Below are 21,574 nucleotides of genomic sequence, written 5' to 3' on the forward strand. Positions count from 1 at the left end.
GGGGGGGGGGGCCCTCAGTGGGTTTCGGAAGAGCCCTGGGGAGCAGATTGGCCCATCTAAGTGGAAGCTGCCTGCTTCTCATTAGGAACTCCCAGGAACTCTATTCTTAGGGCGCTTTCTCTTGCTTTTAACTTTGACATCTTCCAGAAGTCTCCCTGCATAAAAGCAACCCCGCCGTGGCTGTAATTTGCACGTCACATCACTTGCACACAGCATGGTCCACCCCCTTCAACCGACTCCCGCACTCTCGTACCTTCCCCTGCCCGCCCCGCAGAAATGGCTTCTGCATCATCCCCAACAAACCCTCCTCCCACTCCTTCACCGGGGGAGAGAAGGTGGAAATGGGAAATTGACAGAAGAATGGGGAGGGGGCGCTGGAGAACTTCAGCTCAATTCAAGCTTTTTGGAACTTCTCCGGTTTCCAGGCCCAGGCCATCACTTCTGCTTGGCGGCCCACGTTGCCATAGCAACAGGCCAGCTGTGGTCCAATGCCCCAGCCTGCTGCCCAAACCTGGGAGCACCCCGCGGGAAGCCACTTACTGTGATGGTGTTTTCCTTGCTCTGCTTTTTGCCTGGTGACAAGGATCCCAGGTTCTGGGGAGAGAGGTAAGAAACATCATCAAAGCTCTTCTCCATATTGGACTGGTATTCCCCCCCCCCCCCATTCAGGTTCCCTGAGGGTGGAGGGATTGGTGGAAAGCCCTGTGCTGGGGAAGTTCAGGGAGGCTCAGCCTGCTGTGAACTCCCCCATCACCACGCTCTGGGCCAGGGTACAAAGGAAAATTTCTGAGCTCGCATGCTGCTCCTGTGCCCGGCTCTCAGGCGAAGTGGAGAAAGCTTCCTGCACAGGCTACGAGAAAAATTGTTCCAAACCAGGTCTCCCCTCCTCTTCTCTTCATTCTGTGATTTGGAGAGTTAACCCCTCCGCTGCCCTCTGCTGGTAACCGGTTCCACATGCGGCTCACGGCTTGCACGGGCAGAATCCACTGGGGAGTGAAGAGTTAAAGCAGATGGCACCGAGGAGGACCTCCTGGCACTGAGGACTCAGCACATGACACGTTATTCAGAAACCCCCAGGTCCAAAAGATCAAACCCTAAACACATAACGTGTGCAGGGGTGCTGCTCAGCCGCCTCCGTGACTTGATGCTCTCTCTCAAGCTCAGGAGCCGGGAGGAATTTCAGAATGGAGCGTCCGTTTTTGGACTGACTTTTTATTTATTTTTTCTTGTTGCCAGAAGAAAAATCAGGGTCCCAAGTATCTCTGAGCCCACAAGTCCTCAGCAGCTTGCAAAAGTTCTAGGATGGTGCTCAGAGGGAAAATTAAAGGTTGCCAGTATTTGTGTGTGTGTATGTGTGTGTGTGTGGATGCATTTGCCATAGATGCATCTGCATAAGAACCTAGGACCCTAAAGAGAACCTTTAATCCTGGGTCTCAGGTGTTCTAACAGCAATTGCATTTGAAATTCAACCCTAAAGGTCCCCAGGCAGGACCTGTAGTGTCCCCATCTTGAGTCACATAGTGACCTGGGAAGCAGCTTAGTCTAAGGCACTGAGGATAGCCATCCTCTGGACATCCTGGGGCTGAGACTGAGATTTACCCTATCTTTGGGCAAGTATAAGGAAGTGGCTGTCACTTTTAATAGGATAGGAGAGTCAGAGTGGGGCTTCTCCAGGGAGCCTCAAAGAAACCAGCAGCCCTATCCCCAGGTCAACATAACCCTGGACCACCGGGTCAGATGAGCATGTGTAGGAGGGGGTTAGCGCCAGCCTCAGGAGCCCAACCATGACACAGGCCTATGGGGCTTTAGTGAGTTCTTGCCTGTGCTCTGTCTTGACTGCTATATAGTCCTACCTGGGCTTTTAAATAAAGTCAACTCAAAAAAACTGATAGCCTTGGAGTGCTTAGTGCAAAGGAACCTTAAGGACTATCCATTTCACAGACAAGAAACTGTTTACTAGTTTTGAGACCCCAGCCAAGAAACCTGACCTCTATGAGTCTCTGTTTCACCATCTGCATAATGGGTTATCACCACTGGTCCTCAAACTTTGAGATGTCTCAGAATTCACTGAGGTCCCTGCTCAAAATAGAGGACCAACCGCATCCCCCAGACATGCTGCTCCAGCAGGTCAGTCTCAGGTGGGGCCGGTTCTTTTCCTACAAAATCTGAAGACTTCACTTGGAGGTACACTGATCTGATCCACCTACTGTTGTTTTCTCCAGATGCCTCTCCTTAGGGTAACTGCCTGACCACCCCAGAAGGCTCTGGGGCAATGTCAGACTTGTGGTCAACTAGAGCTTCCGTAGACATTTTTAAGGCATCAACCCATCCAGCTGGCTCACCCCATACCCTCCCCCATGCCATTAGTGCTGTTCCAGGGCACTTGCCAAAACTGCTCAAGGAAGGAGGAGTCAGGCAGGGGCCACATGGCAGGATCCCCAGGTACTGGCCACCAAGGAGAAGAGACAGGGGCAGAAGTCCCTCCACAGGCTCTCTTACGCAGACACTGGCCAAGCACATACCTGCCACCAGAGCGCAGTCTCTGGGGTCTGCAATCTCTCTGTCATGGAGTAACTTTACACCATCGCCACTGCAGCTCACCAAGGGGAGCAACCAGGGCCCTGGGAGCCTCGGCCATAGTCTTTGCGTCTGCATATGGTTGCCATGATGTTGGGGATGCCGTGAAGGAGGAGAAAGATAACTAAGGGGAAGGGAGCATTGCAAGAGCCACCATCTAGTGAGGGCTTGCTTATTATGGCAGGTACCAGGCTTGGCATTTGCCAGGCTTAATCTCATTTAATCCTACAACCCCAGCAAGTTGCATGGCTTCTCATCTGTTTTACAGACCATGATATTGAGGCTTGCAGAAGCTACATCATCCAGGGTCACAAGACTAGTAAATAGACCTTGTGGAAATTGGAAAATAAGCCTGCATAATTCTTTCCTCTATTTTCCGCCATCTCTCTGCTTTGAGACCTGAGACAGCATCTTGTTTTCCAAAAGCCCTTGCGGCGGGGGTGGGGTGGGGTGGGGTGGGGTGTGTGTGTGTGCCGACAAAGATCCCCATCATCCATGAGCATTTACTTTGGGATCACCTGTATAAGACTCTGTGGAATGAGATGGGTCACCTCCTCCTTTATAACTTGGGCCGGGACAGGAATACAAATCATGCATCTAAGTGTGAGAGTCAGTACCTCCCCTGATTTCTGCCCTATCAGCTGTGTATCACTTCAACCAGTGTGAATCAGGTATCAGGGGATGCCCAAGGCCATACCAGACTCTGTGTTTGCCCTTGATGACCTGGGACTATTCATTCCAACTTCACACACATCTACACGTCACATACACGCATCATCGTGGATGTGCGTACACACACACTCACGCACATCATATATACACACCCCCACCTTGTAGTACGCCATGGAAAGGACCCAGAGGAATGACCCCTCACCACAGTGAAAACACTCACCAGCTGCAATTTGGTTTCTAAATACTATTTCCTATTAAAATGAACCCCAGTTTCTTGGAAAAGTGACTAATTCCAAATGCAAGGTAGACCTGGAACATCTTATTGTGCAAGGAGGTAAGAAAAATCCACAAAGATAAAACAAAGGGACACAGGAGCCAGCTGAAAGGGGCTCCCACAGGCCACGTTTGGGCCCCTTTGAGCAGAAATATGAATGATTTCAATGGTAACTCCAAAGTGGGAGGAAGGAACCTTCATTCAGAAGAGTGCCAATCAAAATCACAAGCAATAAGATCACCGTGTGGAAACCCCAATGTCAAAAGGGGTTAAAGCCAGAATCACTGCAGATGTTCAAAGCCCTGGGGGGAGAAGAGAGTTGGGGAACAGGACAGTGACTATGTATCACCCCACAGGTTATTGCCATATTTAGAAAGGGAAGTCTGGTCCTCACCATGCTAACCAAGAGCTCAAACTCAGCCTCTCCATCAGGGTTGCAAGCCTGGGCAGTGCCTCCCTGTAAGATGTAATAAGAACTCAGTGTGCCCTACTTGGTGGCTCCCTCGCCCAAACCGCCTAACCTGGATCTCTAAGCAAAAGACAATTAGATCAGGAATGTAGGTCATTCTGTGAGCCAACTGACCTGGACTCTTCAAAAAATAGACTGAAAGCCAATGTTAGAAAAGACAAAAGGAAAAAAAAAACCCCAAACTGTATAAGGGACCCACCTAGATGAAGAGAGATTAAAGTGAGGATATAGATAAAATGGTCTAGCTCTATGAGGGGTATCATCCAGCCATAGGAATGAAGGTCTGACCTGTGCTACAACACAGACCCCCCCTGGAAAACATGGACAGTGAAAGAAGACAGCAACTTGGGACGGTAAACAGCATGATTCCGTGTACACGAAATGTCCAGGACAGGAACATCCACAGAGAGGGAAGGTAGAACAGTGCTTGCCTAAGAGTTGGGGGGGGGGGGGAATGCTCTTTGGGATGATGAAGATGTTCTAAGATTCATTGTGATTATGGTTGTACAGCCCTGTAAATATGTGAAAAAAAATTCCACCGGATTATACGTTTTTAAATGGGTGAATCGTAGCCGGGTTCAGTGACGCATGCCTGTGATCCCAGCGACTCGGGAGGCTGAGGCAGGAGGATCACAAGTTCAAGGTCAGCCTCAGAAGTTAGCAAGATCCTATTCTCAAAATTAAAAAAAAAATAAAGAAAAGGACTGGGGACTTGGGTCAGTGGTAAAGAATCCCTGGGTTAAATCTTCAGTACCTAAATAATAATATTAATAACAATATAAGTGCATTATACTGTAAGTTATATCCCGACAAAGCTGTTTATGAGACACAGAGAGAAACAGAGAAAGAGAGAGATGGGCTCAAGGGAGGGCAGCCAATATGCCCACATGTGAAAACTGAATGGATCCTGGACTGGGGAGAAGAGTAGACTGGAAAAGCCTTCTGGGGACAACTAAGGAATTTATGCACAGGCTTAGTACACAAATTTATATTATACTTTCTTAGATGTTATAATGGCATTATGTTGTCTTTCCTGCTCGAGATACATTTTGAAATATTTCTATTTAAAACAATATGCCAGGAATTTGCTTTAAAAGTTGGGGGAGAGGCATCAGGGGTGCAGAGGAGAGCATAAATGACATGAGATTAACAAGACAGGCCAAGCACCAGCAATTGCTGAAGCTAAATGGTATAGGTCAGTGGGACTTTACCAGAGTGTAACCTCTACTTGTGCAAAAGTATGCAAATTCCCTTAATAAATATCTGTTTAAATTTTTCTTTATCTGTAATTCCAGAGAATTCCTTTCTATTTATTTTTTAAACCCCTCCCCAGTATGCTGTCCTGACTGTACCTGGGCAGCTCTTGTAAGGACTGATGGGTGTGGCATATACAAATTGCCTGCTAAACGGCAGTGGGCCATTCACAAGTGACTCAGCAAGACCCTGTTCCAGATGTCTTGACAGCCCTATTCCTACTCCCTACAAATAATCTTTGGGGTCCTCCTCCTTTGGTCCTAACCCCATCACTTTGCCGAGCCAAGCTGAGCTCATACTTCAGTCTTCAATCAAGTATCTTTTCTCCATTCCTGATGTCCCCCCCCACACCCACCCACACACCACCTAGCATACATTTCCTCTAGCCCTTATCACGGCTGAAATTACATAATCATTATAAAATCTACAGACCCCCACTTCATAAAGGCAAGCACCACATCCTTCTGTATCTCTGTGCCTGGCAAAGATGTAAATGCTCAGTGGAACATGCGGTACCAAATTGGCAGGGAGGTAGAGCATGGCAGACATGCCGTACCCCCCCACCTTCCACCTTAAACTCAGTCTTCAATGGGTCCCTTCAGTGTCCACGTCCCAAGTCCCATTCTCTTTTTTCCCTGGGTCTTCCTGGAAAAGTTCATGGCAAGTCAGAACAACTGAGAAATGGATCACAAAAGGACCTGTCCATGGGTGGGCAAAGGCTGGCAAAACTATTAGCCTTTGATCCCCCACCCCTCCTCCCAGTCAGGAGGTCTCCATTTACCTTCCGTGCACTGCAATAGGGTTGCATTACTGAAACTCTCCACTGGGTGGCACCAGATCACCACCACCTGTGCCCACCCATGCAAGTGTGCCCAGGCTGGGCATAGGAAGGGGCAGGACCCTCAAGAGCCACTGGGGCACTTGGCATAGGATCTACTCATGACAGGGCATGGTGTATACATACTCCTGGTTTCCATGAAAATTAGGTATGCCCTCCTCCCCGCAGCATGCTAATCTCCATTAGCCTGCTCAGTGAGGGGCAATTAGCAGGTGACAGAAGGTGAATACAACACTTTCTGGGGTTTGTTAGTTTGAGCTCTGTAACCTTGAACAAACCACTGTACCTACCCCACACCTTGCTTCTTAAATGGGTGTGTGTTCCTTTGTTGGTTCATTGATGCATGTTTCAATAACTCAGTGTAGTTGTTACGAGTTATGATTGACAGCCTGGGGTGGTGTGAGTGAATCAGCCTGCATGCTAGACAAGATGGTATACTTAGGGATCCATTGTTGGCAGTACCATCTGCAAAAACCAAACCTTAAAATTTTATGTTCAGCCTTTAGCGCCTTTTTGGATGACCAACTCTGTAGGATCACAAACTAGGACAAACAGTAGTACCTTTCATATTCAAATGTTACCCTTTCACAGCCTAAAAGAACTGAATCCCTGATACTAGTATCTCCCTTTCAGCTTTTATGTTTTATAATAGAAAACTGTAGTAACACAGGTGCAGAGGCACATGCCTGCAATACCTGTGACTTGGGAGGCTGAGGCAGGAGGATTGCAAGTTCCGGGGCAGTGAGGACAGGGAAATCCTGTCTCAAAAAAATAAAAGAACAGTTGGGCATGTAGTTCAGTGGTAAAGTGACTGAGTTCAATCCCCAGTACTACAAAAACAAAAGCCTCTAATGTCTTCAATAAAAATAAAATGTTTTCATTTTAAGAAATTTGAGACATAGTTAAAAATGTAACGGGAGTAAAAATTACCCGTGATTTTTGACCAAGGCTTTGCAAATTCAGCATAACTTGTGTATTTTCATCCTGGGTGATCTTTTGCTGTGGGGAGCCATCCTGTGCACCTTGGGTTATTTAGCAATGTCCCTGCATCTACTCACTAGATTCCATTAGCACCCAGTCCCCACCTGTAATAAACAAAAGTCTCCCTGATGTTACCAAATGCCCCCTGATGGAGAACCATGGTCTTAGATGCAGATAAAACCATCATAAATGTTCTTTTTTTTTTTTTCTTTTCCTCGTCTTTCTTCACATAAGTGTAGGTTTTCTTCCTACAAATAAGACTAATGATATGTATTACTTGTGTTCTGCTCTTTCTACTTGATGTTAAATTGTGAGCATTTCCACCAATCATTGAATTTTTCTTAGAAGAATGCTTTCTGAATGGCTGCACAGTATCCCTGGCTGGTTGGATGTCAAGGATAACAATCCATTTTCCCATCTCCTCTTGCTGGACAATTAGGTCAGGTCCAATGTTACAGGGCTATAAATAATGCTTGAGAGAACAACTTGAAGCCTAAATCAGAATCCCTGAATATATTCCGAGAACAGACTCTGGAAGAGAAATTCCTATGTCAAAGGCTTATGATTCACACTATGAAATCAGATTCTGAGTTATAAATTAGTTATGCCAGTCAACATTTTCTGAAATGGTTGAGTAACAACTTCGTAGCATAGAGGGAGTCATGTAGGGAAGGAAGAATGAGGAGCTGTTTCCAATGTTCTTCCTGATGATGCTCAGGGTAGCACCAGTGTTTTTTTTCTTGCTATTAAACTATAAGCAGCCAGGTGTGGTGGCGGCACACCACAGCAATTTAAGACACTGAGGCAGGAGGATGACACGTTCAAAGCCAGCCTCAGCAATTTAGTGAGGCCCTGAGCAACTGAGCAAGATTCTGTCTCAAATTTTAAAGAATAAAAAGGGCTGCAGATGTGGTTCAGTGGTTAAGCACTCTTGGGTTCAATCCCCAGTACCAAAAACAAACAAAAAGCAAAAATGAAATTCAAAAACCCTACAAGCAGAACTTAATCTGATTTCTTCAGAAAACACTTGCAAGTCAGATGACGAGTTTCCCTTACAGCCGACTGACAGAGTTTTGGGGGAGGCTATTTGGGAGCTCAGCAGCAAACACACAAATCCAGGTGTTATGAGCAGTGGGTGTGAGCAGGACAGACACATCTCTGTGTACTACTGACTAAGCCTAGATCCCTACTACTCATGCTTAGTCCCCAGCATCATCATCATTGCCTGGGGGATGGCTGAAAATACCTGCCCTATCCTAGACTTCTTGGATCAGAATCTATATTTTTAACAAGAGGCCCAGAAGACTCAGACATCATTCCCAATTTAAGAAGTCCTGACCCGTCCAAATTCTCTGCCAGAGCTAACTGAACTGAACCTGAGCCCAGCCAACGCTCAGCCTCTTGAGAAGGACTTAATGATTTTCCCAAAATTAACACTCTTGCCTGTGTAGGAGTGTCACATTTTAATTGATGGGGACCAGGAGAGCACAAGGGTTTTTTTTTCTTTCACTGGCTGCTACATCGAAGCCACTGAATAAGCAGCTCTTGTTCTTGTCAATATCAGCAATGTTATCGTCATAATCATCCTCAGTCATCATCATTGTCACCACCCCTGGGTTCTAGCATTTTAATTCCAAAAGAAAAAAAAAAAAAAGCCTGGTGGAATTTGGAAGGTTCACTGAAAAACCTCTTCTTTTGATAACTTGTGGATAGACAAAGTTAAGACTAGCCCTCAGCCTCTTAGAGCAGCTTTAGAACCACTGGGGAAACCACAGGCAGGGTTTCAGGTCCAGCCTGACCTGAGTCACCGCGTGAGCCTGCACAAGTCACTTCACCGGTCTGCACCTCCGTGGTCTCATACACCGTGGGAATGGTACTGACATCTACCTCGTGCCCTTGTACAAGTGTCAACCGAGACAGCGAATGAGAAAGTGGTTTGGGGATTGTGAAACACTGCCAATGCTTTCTGTCTTCTAGCTATCTCTACGATGGCTCAGCAAGTGAGATGATCGAATTGTACTAATCAACTCCATTGTGGGTAACCTCTGGGGATGGGAGAGACAAGAGATGCAAAGGGAGAATGGCTCGCCTGCCCACACTCTAAAAGTGAAGAGAAACCTGGGCTGTATGTGTCAGGAATGCAGCCAGAAGAATGGAGCCCTCTGTCCTGACAGTTAGAACCCTGTCACCCCCTCTTCCAAACCACCCTCATGGTCTAGAAAACAGACGCCAATGATCCAACCCTCTGCCCATCAGGAAATTCTAGAATACCCCGGATGTACCAGTCACTTTCCACCTAGGAGTTTGAACTGGGCTGGAGCCATGGACTCCCATGGACATCCCCCTCTCAACGAACCCTTCCTGGGCCCCTTCCTAGGCCTCCCTCAACGGGACCCCTTACCTGGGAATCACCGGTGGATTTTCGGAGACTCATGTGGGCAGTCTCTGGAGGGTGCGCTGGGGTCCCTGATGCGTGGTATCCATTCACTGCGGGGACAGAGACACGGCTCAGATGCTGTGAGGGGGCCACAAAGAGGCACCTTCGACTTTTGGCCATTCCAGTCCCTTCTCCCACCACTCCCTGGGTTCTGGGAGGCCCTCACATGGCTAAGATGGTCTCTCAGGATCTCATGGTTAGCTGCGGAGCTGGAAATGGCTCGAAAACTTCTGTCTAATCCATAGCACCCGAGTTACTGAATGGTCAGGGGGGCCGAATTTCTTTTCAGGAGGGTGTTTAACAAGAGGCGAGGTCATAGAATCCAGTGGCCAAGGCCACCAATCAGCTGCAGTCTTGGGTTCTGGTCAAAGGTCACATCTTTCTCTCTGTGGAGTCAGGTGGCCCCTTCATTACCTTCTTATAATATCTTGCCTTTCTCTCTAAAGAACTTCTCCACCCTCAGAACAGTGTGATGTAGGTACAGATTGGGTATCCCTGATCTGCAATGCTTGGGCCAGAAGGATTTCGGGTTTTGAAATACTTGCATAGACTTTAGACACTGATTGAGCATCCTTTTTTTGTGTGTGTGGGAGGGGTTGGGGAGGTACTAGGGATTGAATTCAGGGCACTCAACCCCTGAGCCACATGCCCAGCCCTTTTTTGTATTTTATTTAGAGACAGCATCTCACTGAGTTGCTTAGTGCCTCCCTGTTGCCGAGGCTGGCTTTGAACTCGAGATCCCCCTGCCTCAACCTTGGTTGAGCATCCTTAACCCCCAAAATTCAAAATCTGAAAAGTTCCAACATCCAGAAGTCTTGGGATGTTCAAAAAGGTTCCGAATTTAGAGTTGGGGGCTAGGGATGCTCAACCCCTGGGACGGAATGATAACTAGATTGACTAGATGGTATGAAATCTGGCTCTGCCAACTACTAGCCAGGCAATCATATATAGACATTCTCAAATCTTATTATTGCTAAAATTAAAATAATCAGAGGCTCTAAAATTCTACCCCCTACGGACATATGCCTCTTGGGGGACACTTCTCATTCTCCCAATGTGTGTGGATAAACCTGCTCTCCAAGTAGGGGCAGGGGAGCCCTGATTTGTAATGTCTGATCTCTGTGGCACCAACGCTTGGCCAGCTTTGGGCCCTCAATGCTGCTGCATGATCCTGACATCCCGAGTTGGCCCTGGGACCCAGATAGTCACAGTTCCCAGAGGTGGTGTGGCTCTCTCCTGGCTACAGTTACCTGAGCTTAGAGGGTAATTCTATTGAGTCTCCAAAACTACTTTTCTGGTGTTGACAGTCCCATGAGGGCGATAATTGCAAAAGGGATATCTGTGGGTAATGAAGTACTTCATTAAAACAGAATAGAGAGAGATGGGGACGTCGGGGAATTTTTTCCCTGAATTTAATCCCTGTGTACCACCAGTTTGAACAACCTCTGGAGACCAGGAAAGCCATCCAGCCTTATGTCCTGGGTTTGGAACTAGCACCAACACATATAGATAGTGCAGGTCAGAATTGGGGGAAGACATACCCACTGATGTCCCAAGATATATAACTGGTGTCACAATTCTTTTTGGGAAAGCTCTTCAATACGGCAGGAAGTCAAGGAGAAAATGGCTAAAAGTCACTAACATTGACTCCAGGTTGCACATCCCTAATCCAAAATGCCTACTAGAGTGCCCACGTGATGTCACGAGTGGAAAATTCCACCCCATGAAACTTGTGCCATGCACAAAATTATGAAAAATAGTGCATAAAATTACCTTCTGGCTACGTGTATAAGGTGTGTACGAAACATAAATGAATTCTGTGTTTAGACTTGGATCCCATCCCCATGATATCTCATTATATATATGCAAATATTCCAATTAAAAAAAAATCCCTAATTTAAAATATTTCTGGTTCAAGCACTTTAGATAAGGGATATCCAACCAAAATGGAACAGCCAGGGCTGGAAGGAAACCATGGGTACTAGGATGGTGAGGACCATGTCAGGAGGAACCCTTCCCACACTGGGGGAGGTCCTCCATTCTCTAAGCTGGCAGTGAAAATCCAGGGCCCTCTGCTAGCAAGGCCACACTCAGCATGGTGCAGGTGGGCCGCTGGCTTCTCCCAGATGCACAGGGTCTGTCCATGTTCCTGAAGGGTGGACACGTACACACCAAGAAAAGAGAAAACTGGTACAGAGCACGGTCCTAGTGCAGTGGCTTGGGGAAGAAGAATCCATCAATCGATCAATGCCAATCACATCAATCCAGGCGAAAAGGCAGTTTAAGAGGAGGAAGCCAGGGCTCCATCAGGGGGGTGCCAAGGGTACTGGGGGACTCTGCTCAGGTGGGCATAAAGCTATGCCAGGGAGGCTCTGGACCCATGAGAACTCTATCCCATCACACTGGAGAGATTTCACTAATCCAATAGCATGGAGCCCACAGGGGTAAGACACAAATGCTAGAAAGTTCCAAGACAACAGGAGAGAACCTCAGGACATTGCTCTCAGTCTGGGATGGACGAGTAAACAGGAATAAGAAGAAGTAAGATCCGAATAATTTAATTTAAAAGGCTGATTGAAGTAGACGTATCAAACAGCAGACCCTGTAAAAAAGAAAGATGGCATCTTTTTCCAAGTAGCCATGGAATACTCACAATGTTGGCCATAGGTAAGCCACAAATAAACTGTCAATAAATGATCAAAGGCATAGAAAACACAAGCCGCATTCTTTGATCAGAAAGCAATAAAAGTAGATATTAATAATTAAAAAAAAAGAGATAGACAAAGTTCCCAATCTCCCAACTCCCACACACTTGGAAAATTAAGAAAATGTCCTCATAAGTGACGTCAGGTGGAAAGAGAATGGAAGACTGTAAGTATGCAAAATTTAGAAAATGATAAGGAAAAACATAAATACCAGTGGGACAAAGCCTGCGTCATCCTTGGGAGGAAGGTCCCTAGCCTGATTATTTCATCACCAAGCCCAAAGGAATCAAAATCAATGGAATGAACATTCAACTTCAGATTTTAGTAAAGTATAAAAGGCCAAACAAAATAAAACAAAGGAATATCAACATGAATTAGTGAGTGAGGAAACGGGGTGACATCAGCAACCCAGCGCTGGCTGTGGGTGGGTGGTGTGTGTAGGTGTTATGTGTGTGGTGTATGTATGTGTGATATCTTTGTGTGGTGTATGTATATGGTATGTGTGTGTGTAATGTGTGTGGTGTGTAATGTGTGTGGTGTGATATGTGGTGTATGTGTGTGGTGTATGTATGTGATGTGTGTGTTTGGTGTGTGGTGTGTGTGGTATGTGTGGTGTCTATGGTGTATGTATGTGTGTTATCTTTGTGTGGTGTATGTGTATGGTGTGTGTGTGTAATGTGTGTGGTGCGTAATGTGTGTGGTGTGGTGTATGTGTGTGGTGTGTGTGTTTGGTGTGTGGTGTGTGTGGTATGTGTGGTGTATGGTGTCTGTGGTGTATGTATGCGTCTTGTCTGTGTGTGGTGTATGTGTATGGTATGTGTGTGTGTGATGTATGTGGTGTGGTGTATGTGTGTGGTGTGTATGGTGTGTGTGTAGTGCATGTGGTTTATGTGGTATATGTGTGTGGTGTGTATGTTGTGGGATGTGTGTGTGGTGTGTATGGTGTGGTGTGTGTGTGTATGCTGTGTGTGTGTATGGTGTGGTGTGTGTGTGGTGTGTGGTGTGGTGTGATGTATGTGATATATGTGTATGGTGTTTATATGGAGTGGTGTGTGTATATTTGGTGTGTGTATGATGTGGTCTTGTGTCTGGTGTGTGTGGTGTGTATGGGTAGCGGGGAGGGGTTAGAATCACAATGAAAACAGGCAATGAGCCAGCTTAAATTGGGAATGACCACAAATGCTCAGAATTGGGAACCAGAACAGATAAAAGTAACAAATATAGTAGAGTTTTTTTTTTAAATGGAGGAGCATATGATTTCTAATTCTATGCTAATAAAAAACAAACTTTTCATAAGATTCAAATTATCAACATGGTTTCAAGGAACAGTAGAAATGCCCCAAAGAGCCAAATCTTTGAAAAAGGACTTCCCTATCAAAGGCACTGAACCCAGACGGTTTTATAGGCAAATTTGTTCAGGCTTTCAAGAAAGAAACACCCAGGCACAAACCGTACCAGAGCGCAGAAATGTGGCCGGCTTCCCAGCCTCTGTACAAGACCAACATCACCCTGATCCTAAAACCAGAGAAAGATAATGCAAAACAGAACCAGAGTTCAGTCTATGGAAATGAAACGCACACGTTTTCATCGGGGCATGTAATGTCACTGTCTTTGATGACCCTGGGTCCCTGAAAACCAAGGTTGTTCCTAGCTCCTTGAGGGCAGAGGCTGTCCTGACCCCAACTTGCCCCCTTCACAGGACCTCAAAGTGCACCCCCAATAGGCTGCTGTCAGTCTCCCAGCCCAGCACCCCCAGGCTCCTAGTCGGGTAGACTAAGAATGGCCAGGGACTACTAAATGCAGGGGCACCCTGCTCCTAATCCAATCTCTTGTTCTCTCTCCAGTTCTGGTCTTGTTAGCTGTTGGCTAATTACTACTTATGTCAAAACAATTACCAGGAAAGAAAAACTAATTTTCCATTCAACCACTGCTCCCTACACAGCGGCTCTCCTCTGACAACCTGTCTCGTTGCATCTCGCTCTAAACACTCCCAGGCACGTTCAGAAAGCTGATGGGTGGAGATCAGAGCAGTGAAGGCCCAGAAGATCATAATTGTCTTTCCTCATCCTCTGGGCTCCTAACTCACCAAGCATCAGCCACAGAGCAAATGGGGCCAGAGTGGGGGGTTTCGGCTTCTGAGACCTCTGGCCTCCAGGAGAAGTAAGATTGGTCAAGGATCACTCATAACTCTAAGAAACATAATTAGATTGGGGATATAAGGAGTGCAAAATGCCAAACTCAGGCTTTTTTAAGTTAAAAAAAAAGGGGAACAAAAACTCTCTGTAGTAACTTTGGCAACTTCAAAAGTAAATATAAACACAGGTGCACACACATACATGCACACAGCTCCTCATGGACTGTCAGACAGATAAGGAGAGTGCTTGGGAGATTTAAGCTGATAGGAGGGGACAGATATTTGGGCAGAAAGGAGGAAAAGGAGGTCAAGGTGGGAGGAAGTAAATAAAAACGGGGAGAAGAAGGAACATTAGAAAAGTTACTCAAAGTTGGGCATGGTGGTGCACACCTGCAATCCCAGCAACTCAGGAAGCTGAGAGAGGAGGATCACCAGTTCAAGGCCAGCCTCAGCACCTGGCTCCAAGCAACTTAGCCAGACTTTGTCTCAAAATAAAATAATTTTAAAAGAGAAAAAAAATCTGTCCCTGACACCCTCTTACCCCTCCTTGGAGTTCTTAGGCCATGGTTCTTGAAACCCACCCATCTATCATTTCTTGCTCCCCTGCTACTGTGTCCTGGGAGGCCTTGCAGATTCCCCTTCCGTCACACTCACCTCTAGAGCTTGTACTCACCTCCAGAGCATTCCGAATTTGTCTACCCTGGTGCATTTCCTTCCCTCCACCCATCCTCTCTCCTTTCCTCCCCTCCTTCCTTCCATCCACCCATCATCGTATATTAAAAACAGTGGAACAGAACATTCTCCCAGCTGTCATCAAGAGCACTACATTTGCAGGGTGTTTATTGCAAATACTAAGCAGTAAAGGTCAGGGCTAGGGTCCTATGGTCCAAAAAGCTTAGGACAAAGGCCTGCGTGATTCACGTCCAAATCGTTCACACACAGTAGGCCTTTTAAAACACAGATGTGCACCATGAACCTCACAAGCATCAATGTGCATCAGGCACTTCCAGGTGTTATGCAGACACAGAGCCCATCTGGGGCAGTAGAGCAGAACTGCCCTGGAGCCCACTTTGGGAAACACAGCTGCGGCTGTGGGGACACAGACTCTGAAGTCAGGAAAGCTTTGGGGTTGGTTGTGCGCTCAGCATCTCTGATGGTTCTGATTGCCACGGACGCCTCTTGCCCCTGGTACTGTGTCTTGGGAGGCCCTGAAGGTTCCCCTTCCGTTGCACTCACGTCCAGAGCATTCAGTGTTTGTCTACCCTGGTGCATTTTGGGGAGCAGTTTTACCCAAACAGCTTTCTGTTGCGATAATTTTGGTCTGGCTCCCTGGACCTCACCATCGTCCCTGGCTAAGACGTAGACTGTGCTCCCCAAGATGGACCCGTCAATCCATGTTTGCCTGTGGTTGTGAATGGTTGCAAACCTGGGGCTATGCTCCAGGGGCATCAAAGGTTCAACAGGTCTCTGTAGAGTCCCTAGAGCCCCAGCCCACAGGAACACAGCATCTAAAGGAAGAAGCATGCCCCTTTCCAAAACAGGGTTGCACACCAGGGCAACTTCAGAAGTCAACAGGGATCTCTGGTTTAGGGCTGTGGAAGCCACTCTGAGCCTGACCATTTGCTAATTCTGCAATGAGAGAGGGTCTGTGGTTGTGAAGGTGACAGGTGAGCTGGTCAAGGCTTCCTGATCTGGGGCAGAAGGTGTAGTTGAGGGGAAGGGCCTGGATGCTGCAGCCCCTCCCCCAGGGCGTCTGATCAGGACAAGCACAGCTGTCTGTCTGTGCATCTTCCTGGCTGGCTCTTGGTGCTCCTAGCTAGGTCCTCCCTGATCTTGGGCCTCTGCAAAGGCACCTGCTCTCTGCACTTTCATCTGGGTTCTCTGGAGCTCTGGCTGGACTCATTCCCATAGCTAGGCAAAAACAGATCCTGAACCCGGTTTTCTGAAACACCTCCCCAAACCCCTGCCAGGGCAAGTTCAGTTAAAAACGACATTCCCTGTATCCTTAAGAAATACTCAAATCAAGTTCAATGCGCATCCTGGGCTCAGAGGCTCAGAAGAGAATTCCCTCTCCGCATTTGCTCTGTGGGATACAGTTAGTAAAATCGTCTGTGAATTGCCACTGCCACAGCTGACTATTTAAACTCAGACAAATCAGGTTCGAATAAAATCTAAGTGGAACTCGATGGCCAGGATTGGATCCTACACCAGGAAAAGGAAATTAGTGGAAAAAAAACATGAAATCTGAATAAGGCCCCATGTTGAGTTAATAGTAAAGTGTGATGTTAATTTCATAATTATGACAAGTGGACTGGGGTCATAGGTGACATTAACAGGGGAAACTGAGCAAAGAGTACACAGGGAGGCCTGGGGTACAGCTCAGTGGTAGAGTGATCACCTAGTACATGCAAGGTCCTGGGTTCCATCCTCAGAACCTCCCCCCCCCCAAATTTTTTTTTTTAAGAAAAGGAACATAATAGGGCCTCCCTGGACTGTCTTCACCACTCTTCTATAAGATTATCCTCCAAATTTAAAAAGCTATTAAATTAAGTCAAATCGACACTAGCCACATCCCAAGTACCCAATAACCATGTGCAGCCAGAGACTGCCCTGTTGGATAGCAACATGGACCGTTTCTGTGGTCACACGCTGTGCTACGGGACAACAGTGCTGGGGACTGTCATTCTTTCTACTCGGTGACTCACATGTGACATTCCCAGAACCTCATTTGTCACTGACATTTTCTTTCCCTCGGCCTGTTACTATTTCTTTCTCTACAAATCAATATTTCCACGGTGCATGTGCCACGAGCCCAGAGATGGGTTTTTCATATTTGCAGCGGTTACTGAAGAGCATCGCAAGATTTCTGTTGTGGTTTTTACTCCTTCTCACTGAGAAATCCTGGCATTGGCCAGGAAAAAAAAAAAAAAAGACCCTACAGAGTTGACATGGCTCCATAACTCTGCTGACATTAAACGCAGGGTGGTGGTGGGGGGACGCAGGCAAAGCCCCAGCCAGTGCTCGCCCCATTCAAAGAGTGGAATGGAATGCAGAGGTTGGGTATGTTTCCAGATCTCTCCCTCCCCACCTGGTAACCTGGTTGGCTTTGCTTAGCAACATCCAACACATCTGCACCAAGAAGGGACCAGCCCCGCCAAGGGTGGTCCTTCAATCCCTCTCAGAAGCCCACTGCAAAAGGATCTGCCTCCTGCGGGTTTGGAGAGGTTCCTTTGCACACCCAGGGACATTCTTCCTGACCTGTGTTTCCACGTTCTCCTTCGGGAGCCCCCAGAGGGGAGGTTTGTGGTCAGGACACATGGCTGGGTTTTCCACACAGCTCTAACCCCCACTTTGCAGGTAATCCCCCCTCACCACTCCTGCTAACCAAGAAGAGTCTTAACACAGCCAAGTGCAGCCTGACAGCTTCCTGGGCAGACAGCACAACTCTATAGCATTAGCTCCCCAGCCACAACTTGGTGAATGAAATCCCAGCACATTCCTCAGGTTTACCAGGCTTGACCGGCTCCGCCCCCACCAAACCCAAACCCCTCCTCATCTACATACCACCCCCAGCTGGTCCCCGCCTTCCAGACAGGCTCAGGGGCCCACCTTCAGTTCTCAAACCTACCACTCTTGATCCTGCCTCAGGTCCTTTGCACTAGCTGGTGCATGGCCCAGAACCTTCCCCCCTTACACACACACACACACACACACACACACACACACATCCATCTTGTCATTGTCCCTAAACCTTGACCTAAATGTCACTTCCTCACGGAGGCCTTCCCTGATTCCCTAGTCACTCTCTGTCACATTCTTTACATCAGAACGTGCAAGGAATATCTGGCATATTTTGTGCATGTGCTTGTTTGCAACTGCCCCATTTGTTAGGTTCCCTGGGAGCAGAAATCAGTGTGTCTGTCTTGTCGGGTTGCCAGATTCCTGTTCCCGAGAACAACAGCTCGCATATTTTGGAATGAGAAGGTGGCACCAAGTGGCTTTCACAAAATGAAAGAGACCAAGACACAAGCCCCTCCCCTAACCCAGAGGGGGTGGGGGTTGGGAGAAACATTCCCCCCGCCCCCCCAGCCCAAGAATGCAGAGCAGTGGGGTGATGGTTGTTTACAGACTGGGGATCAAACCCAGGGGCCATCTACCACCGAGCCACAGGTCCCGAGCCCTTTTTATTTTATCTTGAGACAGGGTCTTGCTAAATTTCTGAGGGTCTCTCTAGGTTGCTGAGGCTAGCCTCTGACTTGCGATCCTATTGCCTCAGCCTCCTGAGTCATTGGGATCCCATCCCCACAGGGCCTGGCTGGGAATTGAGATTCTTGAAACAACATCGTATCTTTGTTGCATCTCTATTTCTTTTGCCAGAAGAAAACTCAGCCTCTTGAAAGCTGTCTGCAAAACTGAATGAGGAAAGAAATTAGGGTGGGGGGTGGGGAGAAAAAAAAATTAGCTGTGCCCTACAGGGAGAAATACCAATGTGGCTACTACTTTATTCTTTATTATGAAATTTAGGTTCAAAAATGGGTAAGGAAGACGTCAAAATATCCTGAATTCTGTTATTGCCTGACTGGTGGGTTCTCTTCCCTTTCATCCCGGTGGGTGGATGGAGTCACAGAGACATCTTCAAGCCCCGGGGTAGAAAGCTTTGAGCCTTCGTGAGCCAAGAGGGCTGGCCAGGCCCTCAGCCAGGACCCTCCTTCTGGCTCAGAATCTGTGAATGGGGAAAGCAGAGGCCCTGCAGGGAGAGGCAAAGAGCCCAAGGCCACGGTTTAACAAGTTGTCATCTCACAGATCTAAAATGCCATTGAGTGTTAGACGCACCCGGGTTTTTAAGTATGCTTAAAACAGAAAAAAAGATGTCTCCAGTTCAATTAGGATATACGATGTTGATGCCTCGATGTGTCTGATGTCCAAGATACTAAAATGTAGGGGCGTGTCAACAGATGGGCCTTAGGATCAAGGACAAGTTCTTCCTGCTGGGTGCTGGGCTTGGGACTTACCAGCACTGAACTGATGTCCTGAGTCACCTGAGAGCAAAGCTTCCTACCCTGGGTACCACTGTCATTCGGGTTCCTCATCCAAAGTCTCCAGTCTCTTCGGTGGGGCCTCCCCGTGCACTACCGGGTGTTTAGCCGCAGGCCTGGCCTCCACCCAGCAGATGCCTGTGGGTACCTCCCTGCTATAGTGACAGTCAAGAATGTCTTCAGACATTGCCGTATGTCTCCAGGAAGACAAAGTCTCCTTGGAGTTGAGATTAGAACTTAGAGTGTCTAGGGCCTGTTGTGAGTAAGCCAAGATTGGGACAAGTTTCCAGTCTGAACTTGAGTACAAAGCCCCTTTCCCCAGAGCACCCGATGGGCCCAAGATTCTGTGGACTTGGCCGCCTTCGAGCCCTGGAGTGGAGAGCAGAAGGGGAAGAGTCACTGTCCACACTGTCCAGCCTGGGCCACCTTGGCAATGCATTGCTGAATCTGACTCTCTCCACCATATCACCCTCCTTAGAGGCTCAGTACCAGCTCAGCACTGGGCAGAGAGGGCTCTTGTCTATGGGGGGGTAGGGGTGAGGGGGAATAGGGATTGAACCCAGGGACGTACCACCACTGAGCTACAATCCCAGCCCCTTTTATTTGTTATTGAGACAAGGTCTTGTTAAGTTGCTGAGGCTGGCCTTGAATTTGGAATCCTCCTATCTCAGCCTTCAGGGTTGCTGAGATTATGGGTAGAGCCACCACCCTGGCATGAAAGAGCTCTTGATGTGCTTGCTGGGTGAAGGAGGAGGCCTGCAAACCCGGGGTCTCTGGCCAGGGTTCTGAGCCAGCTCCTTCCAACTCTCCTTCAGCTGCCTGTGGATACTGGAGCAGAGCTGGCTTTGGAGAGGTGATCCCAGGGACTCAGAGGGCAGAGCCTGACCAGCCCCACCAGCCAGGTGTCCACCCTGCCACTCCCACAGGCCAAGCTTCCCTCTGGCCCTAGAGCTGTCCTCAACTACTGCCCGGACCACTCAGGCCAGAAGAAGGGGCTGTGTTTTCTTTCTAGCATTCAGCTGGCCTAGAGCCAGCCACGAAAGAGGGCCACACCTCCCATCATTCACGCTGGCATTTCTATTGTCAAGAAAGCCCAGAGAACAACAAGGAAAGAGAAGGCAGTGGTTTGGAATTGCCTGTTGTCACACAGCAGCTACAAAGGCTCCGTGGGCCCATTTCTGGGCTCTTGGTCTGAGAATGAACCACTTGCCATCTCCCCTAGGAAACCAGCAACGAATGTCTCATTCTCCTTGTGCACAACAAAGTTCCTTTTAAAAACAGTTACTGTAACTAAAAAAGAAAAAAAATACACATGTGTGTGTATATGTGTGTGTATCACTTATACACATACACATATATGTACATATTTTAAATTCAATACAGATTTCAAAATTTCAAAAACTGCTGGGCAGAGTGGTGCACATCTGTAATCCCAGCAACTCTGGAGGCTGAGGCAGGAGGATGGCAAGTTTGAGGCCAGACCCAACAATGAGTGAGGGCCTGTCTTAAAAGATGATGATGATGATGATAATAATAATAATAATAATAGGGGGCTGAGGATGGAACTCAGTGGTAGAGCACCCCTGGGTTCCATCCCAAGCACCAACAAACAAAAACAAAAAGAAAAAAAAAAAGAAAAAAGAAAAAATACTTAGCAGAAAATAGTCACTCACCTCTCCAAAGCCTTGCTTGATTCCCTAGAGGTTATGTCTCTATTATTTTAAGTTCTGAGTCTTTCTGCTGGCCAAGACTTTCATGTCCAGGGTTTGCAGGCCTCCTCCTTCACCCAACAAGCACATCAAGAGCTCTTTCATGCCAGGGTGGTGGCTCTACCCATAATCTCATGGTTTTATTTTTTGGTATGTCAATGGCAGACGGTACCCAGAGACTGCTGCTCTGACAAGGTGAGGCTCTGGACCCCTGGCACCAGAGTGCTCTTATTCAATCCCTCTTCCTTCAGTTACCTGTTTTGCTTCAGGGAAATTATTTACACCTCTGACTACTTTGTTTGGAGAACTTTTTGAGGACTCTCCCCTCCTCCTCCACAGACAATGAGGATGTCACCACTGCAGATTGTGCCCTCCCCTGTCCAGATAGACCCTCTGCCACATGTTCAAGCTATTAACATTTAAATTTCCAACCATCCTTTGCCACCAGCTAAACTCCTAAAGGTGAAAGCCGTCAAATGTGGGTTTTC

General features: G+C 47.5%; 1 protein-coding gene across 10 annotated transcripts in view; it reads right to left on the reverse strand.

Annotated features, from left to right (window-relative positions):
- The window catches only part of Gas7 (growth arrest specific 7), a 235,109-nt gene that overhangs the window by 35,758 nt on the left and 177,777 nt on the right, over positions 1–21,574 (reverse strand). For 5 of the 10 annotated variants that reach the window (XM_048798067.1, XM_048798069.1, XM_015504483.2 and 2 more), the window contains exons 4-5: positions 9,467–9,552; positions 541–594 (exon numbers count right to left, since the gene is read on the reverse strand). In XM_048798067.1, the coding sequence (XP_048654024.1) occupies positions 541–594; positions 9,467–9,552 (140 nt within the window). The remainder of the gene's footprint in view (positions 1–540; positions 595–9,466; positions 9,553–21,574) is intronic. The other 5 variants (XM_048798068.1, XM_048798072.1, XM_048798074.1 and 2 more) reach the window with 1 other exon arrangement.

This window comes from Marmota marmota, unplaced genomic scaffold (assembly GCF_001458135.2).
Source record: "Marmota marmota marmota unplaced genomic scaffold, marMar, whole genome shotgun sequence".
Classification (NCBI taxonomy): domain Eukaryota; kingdom Metazoa; phylum Chordata; class Mammalia; order Rodentia; family Sciuridae; genus Marmota; species Marmota marmota.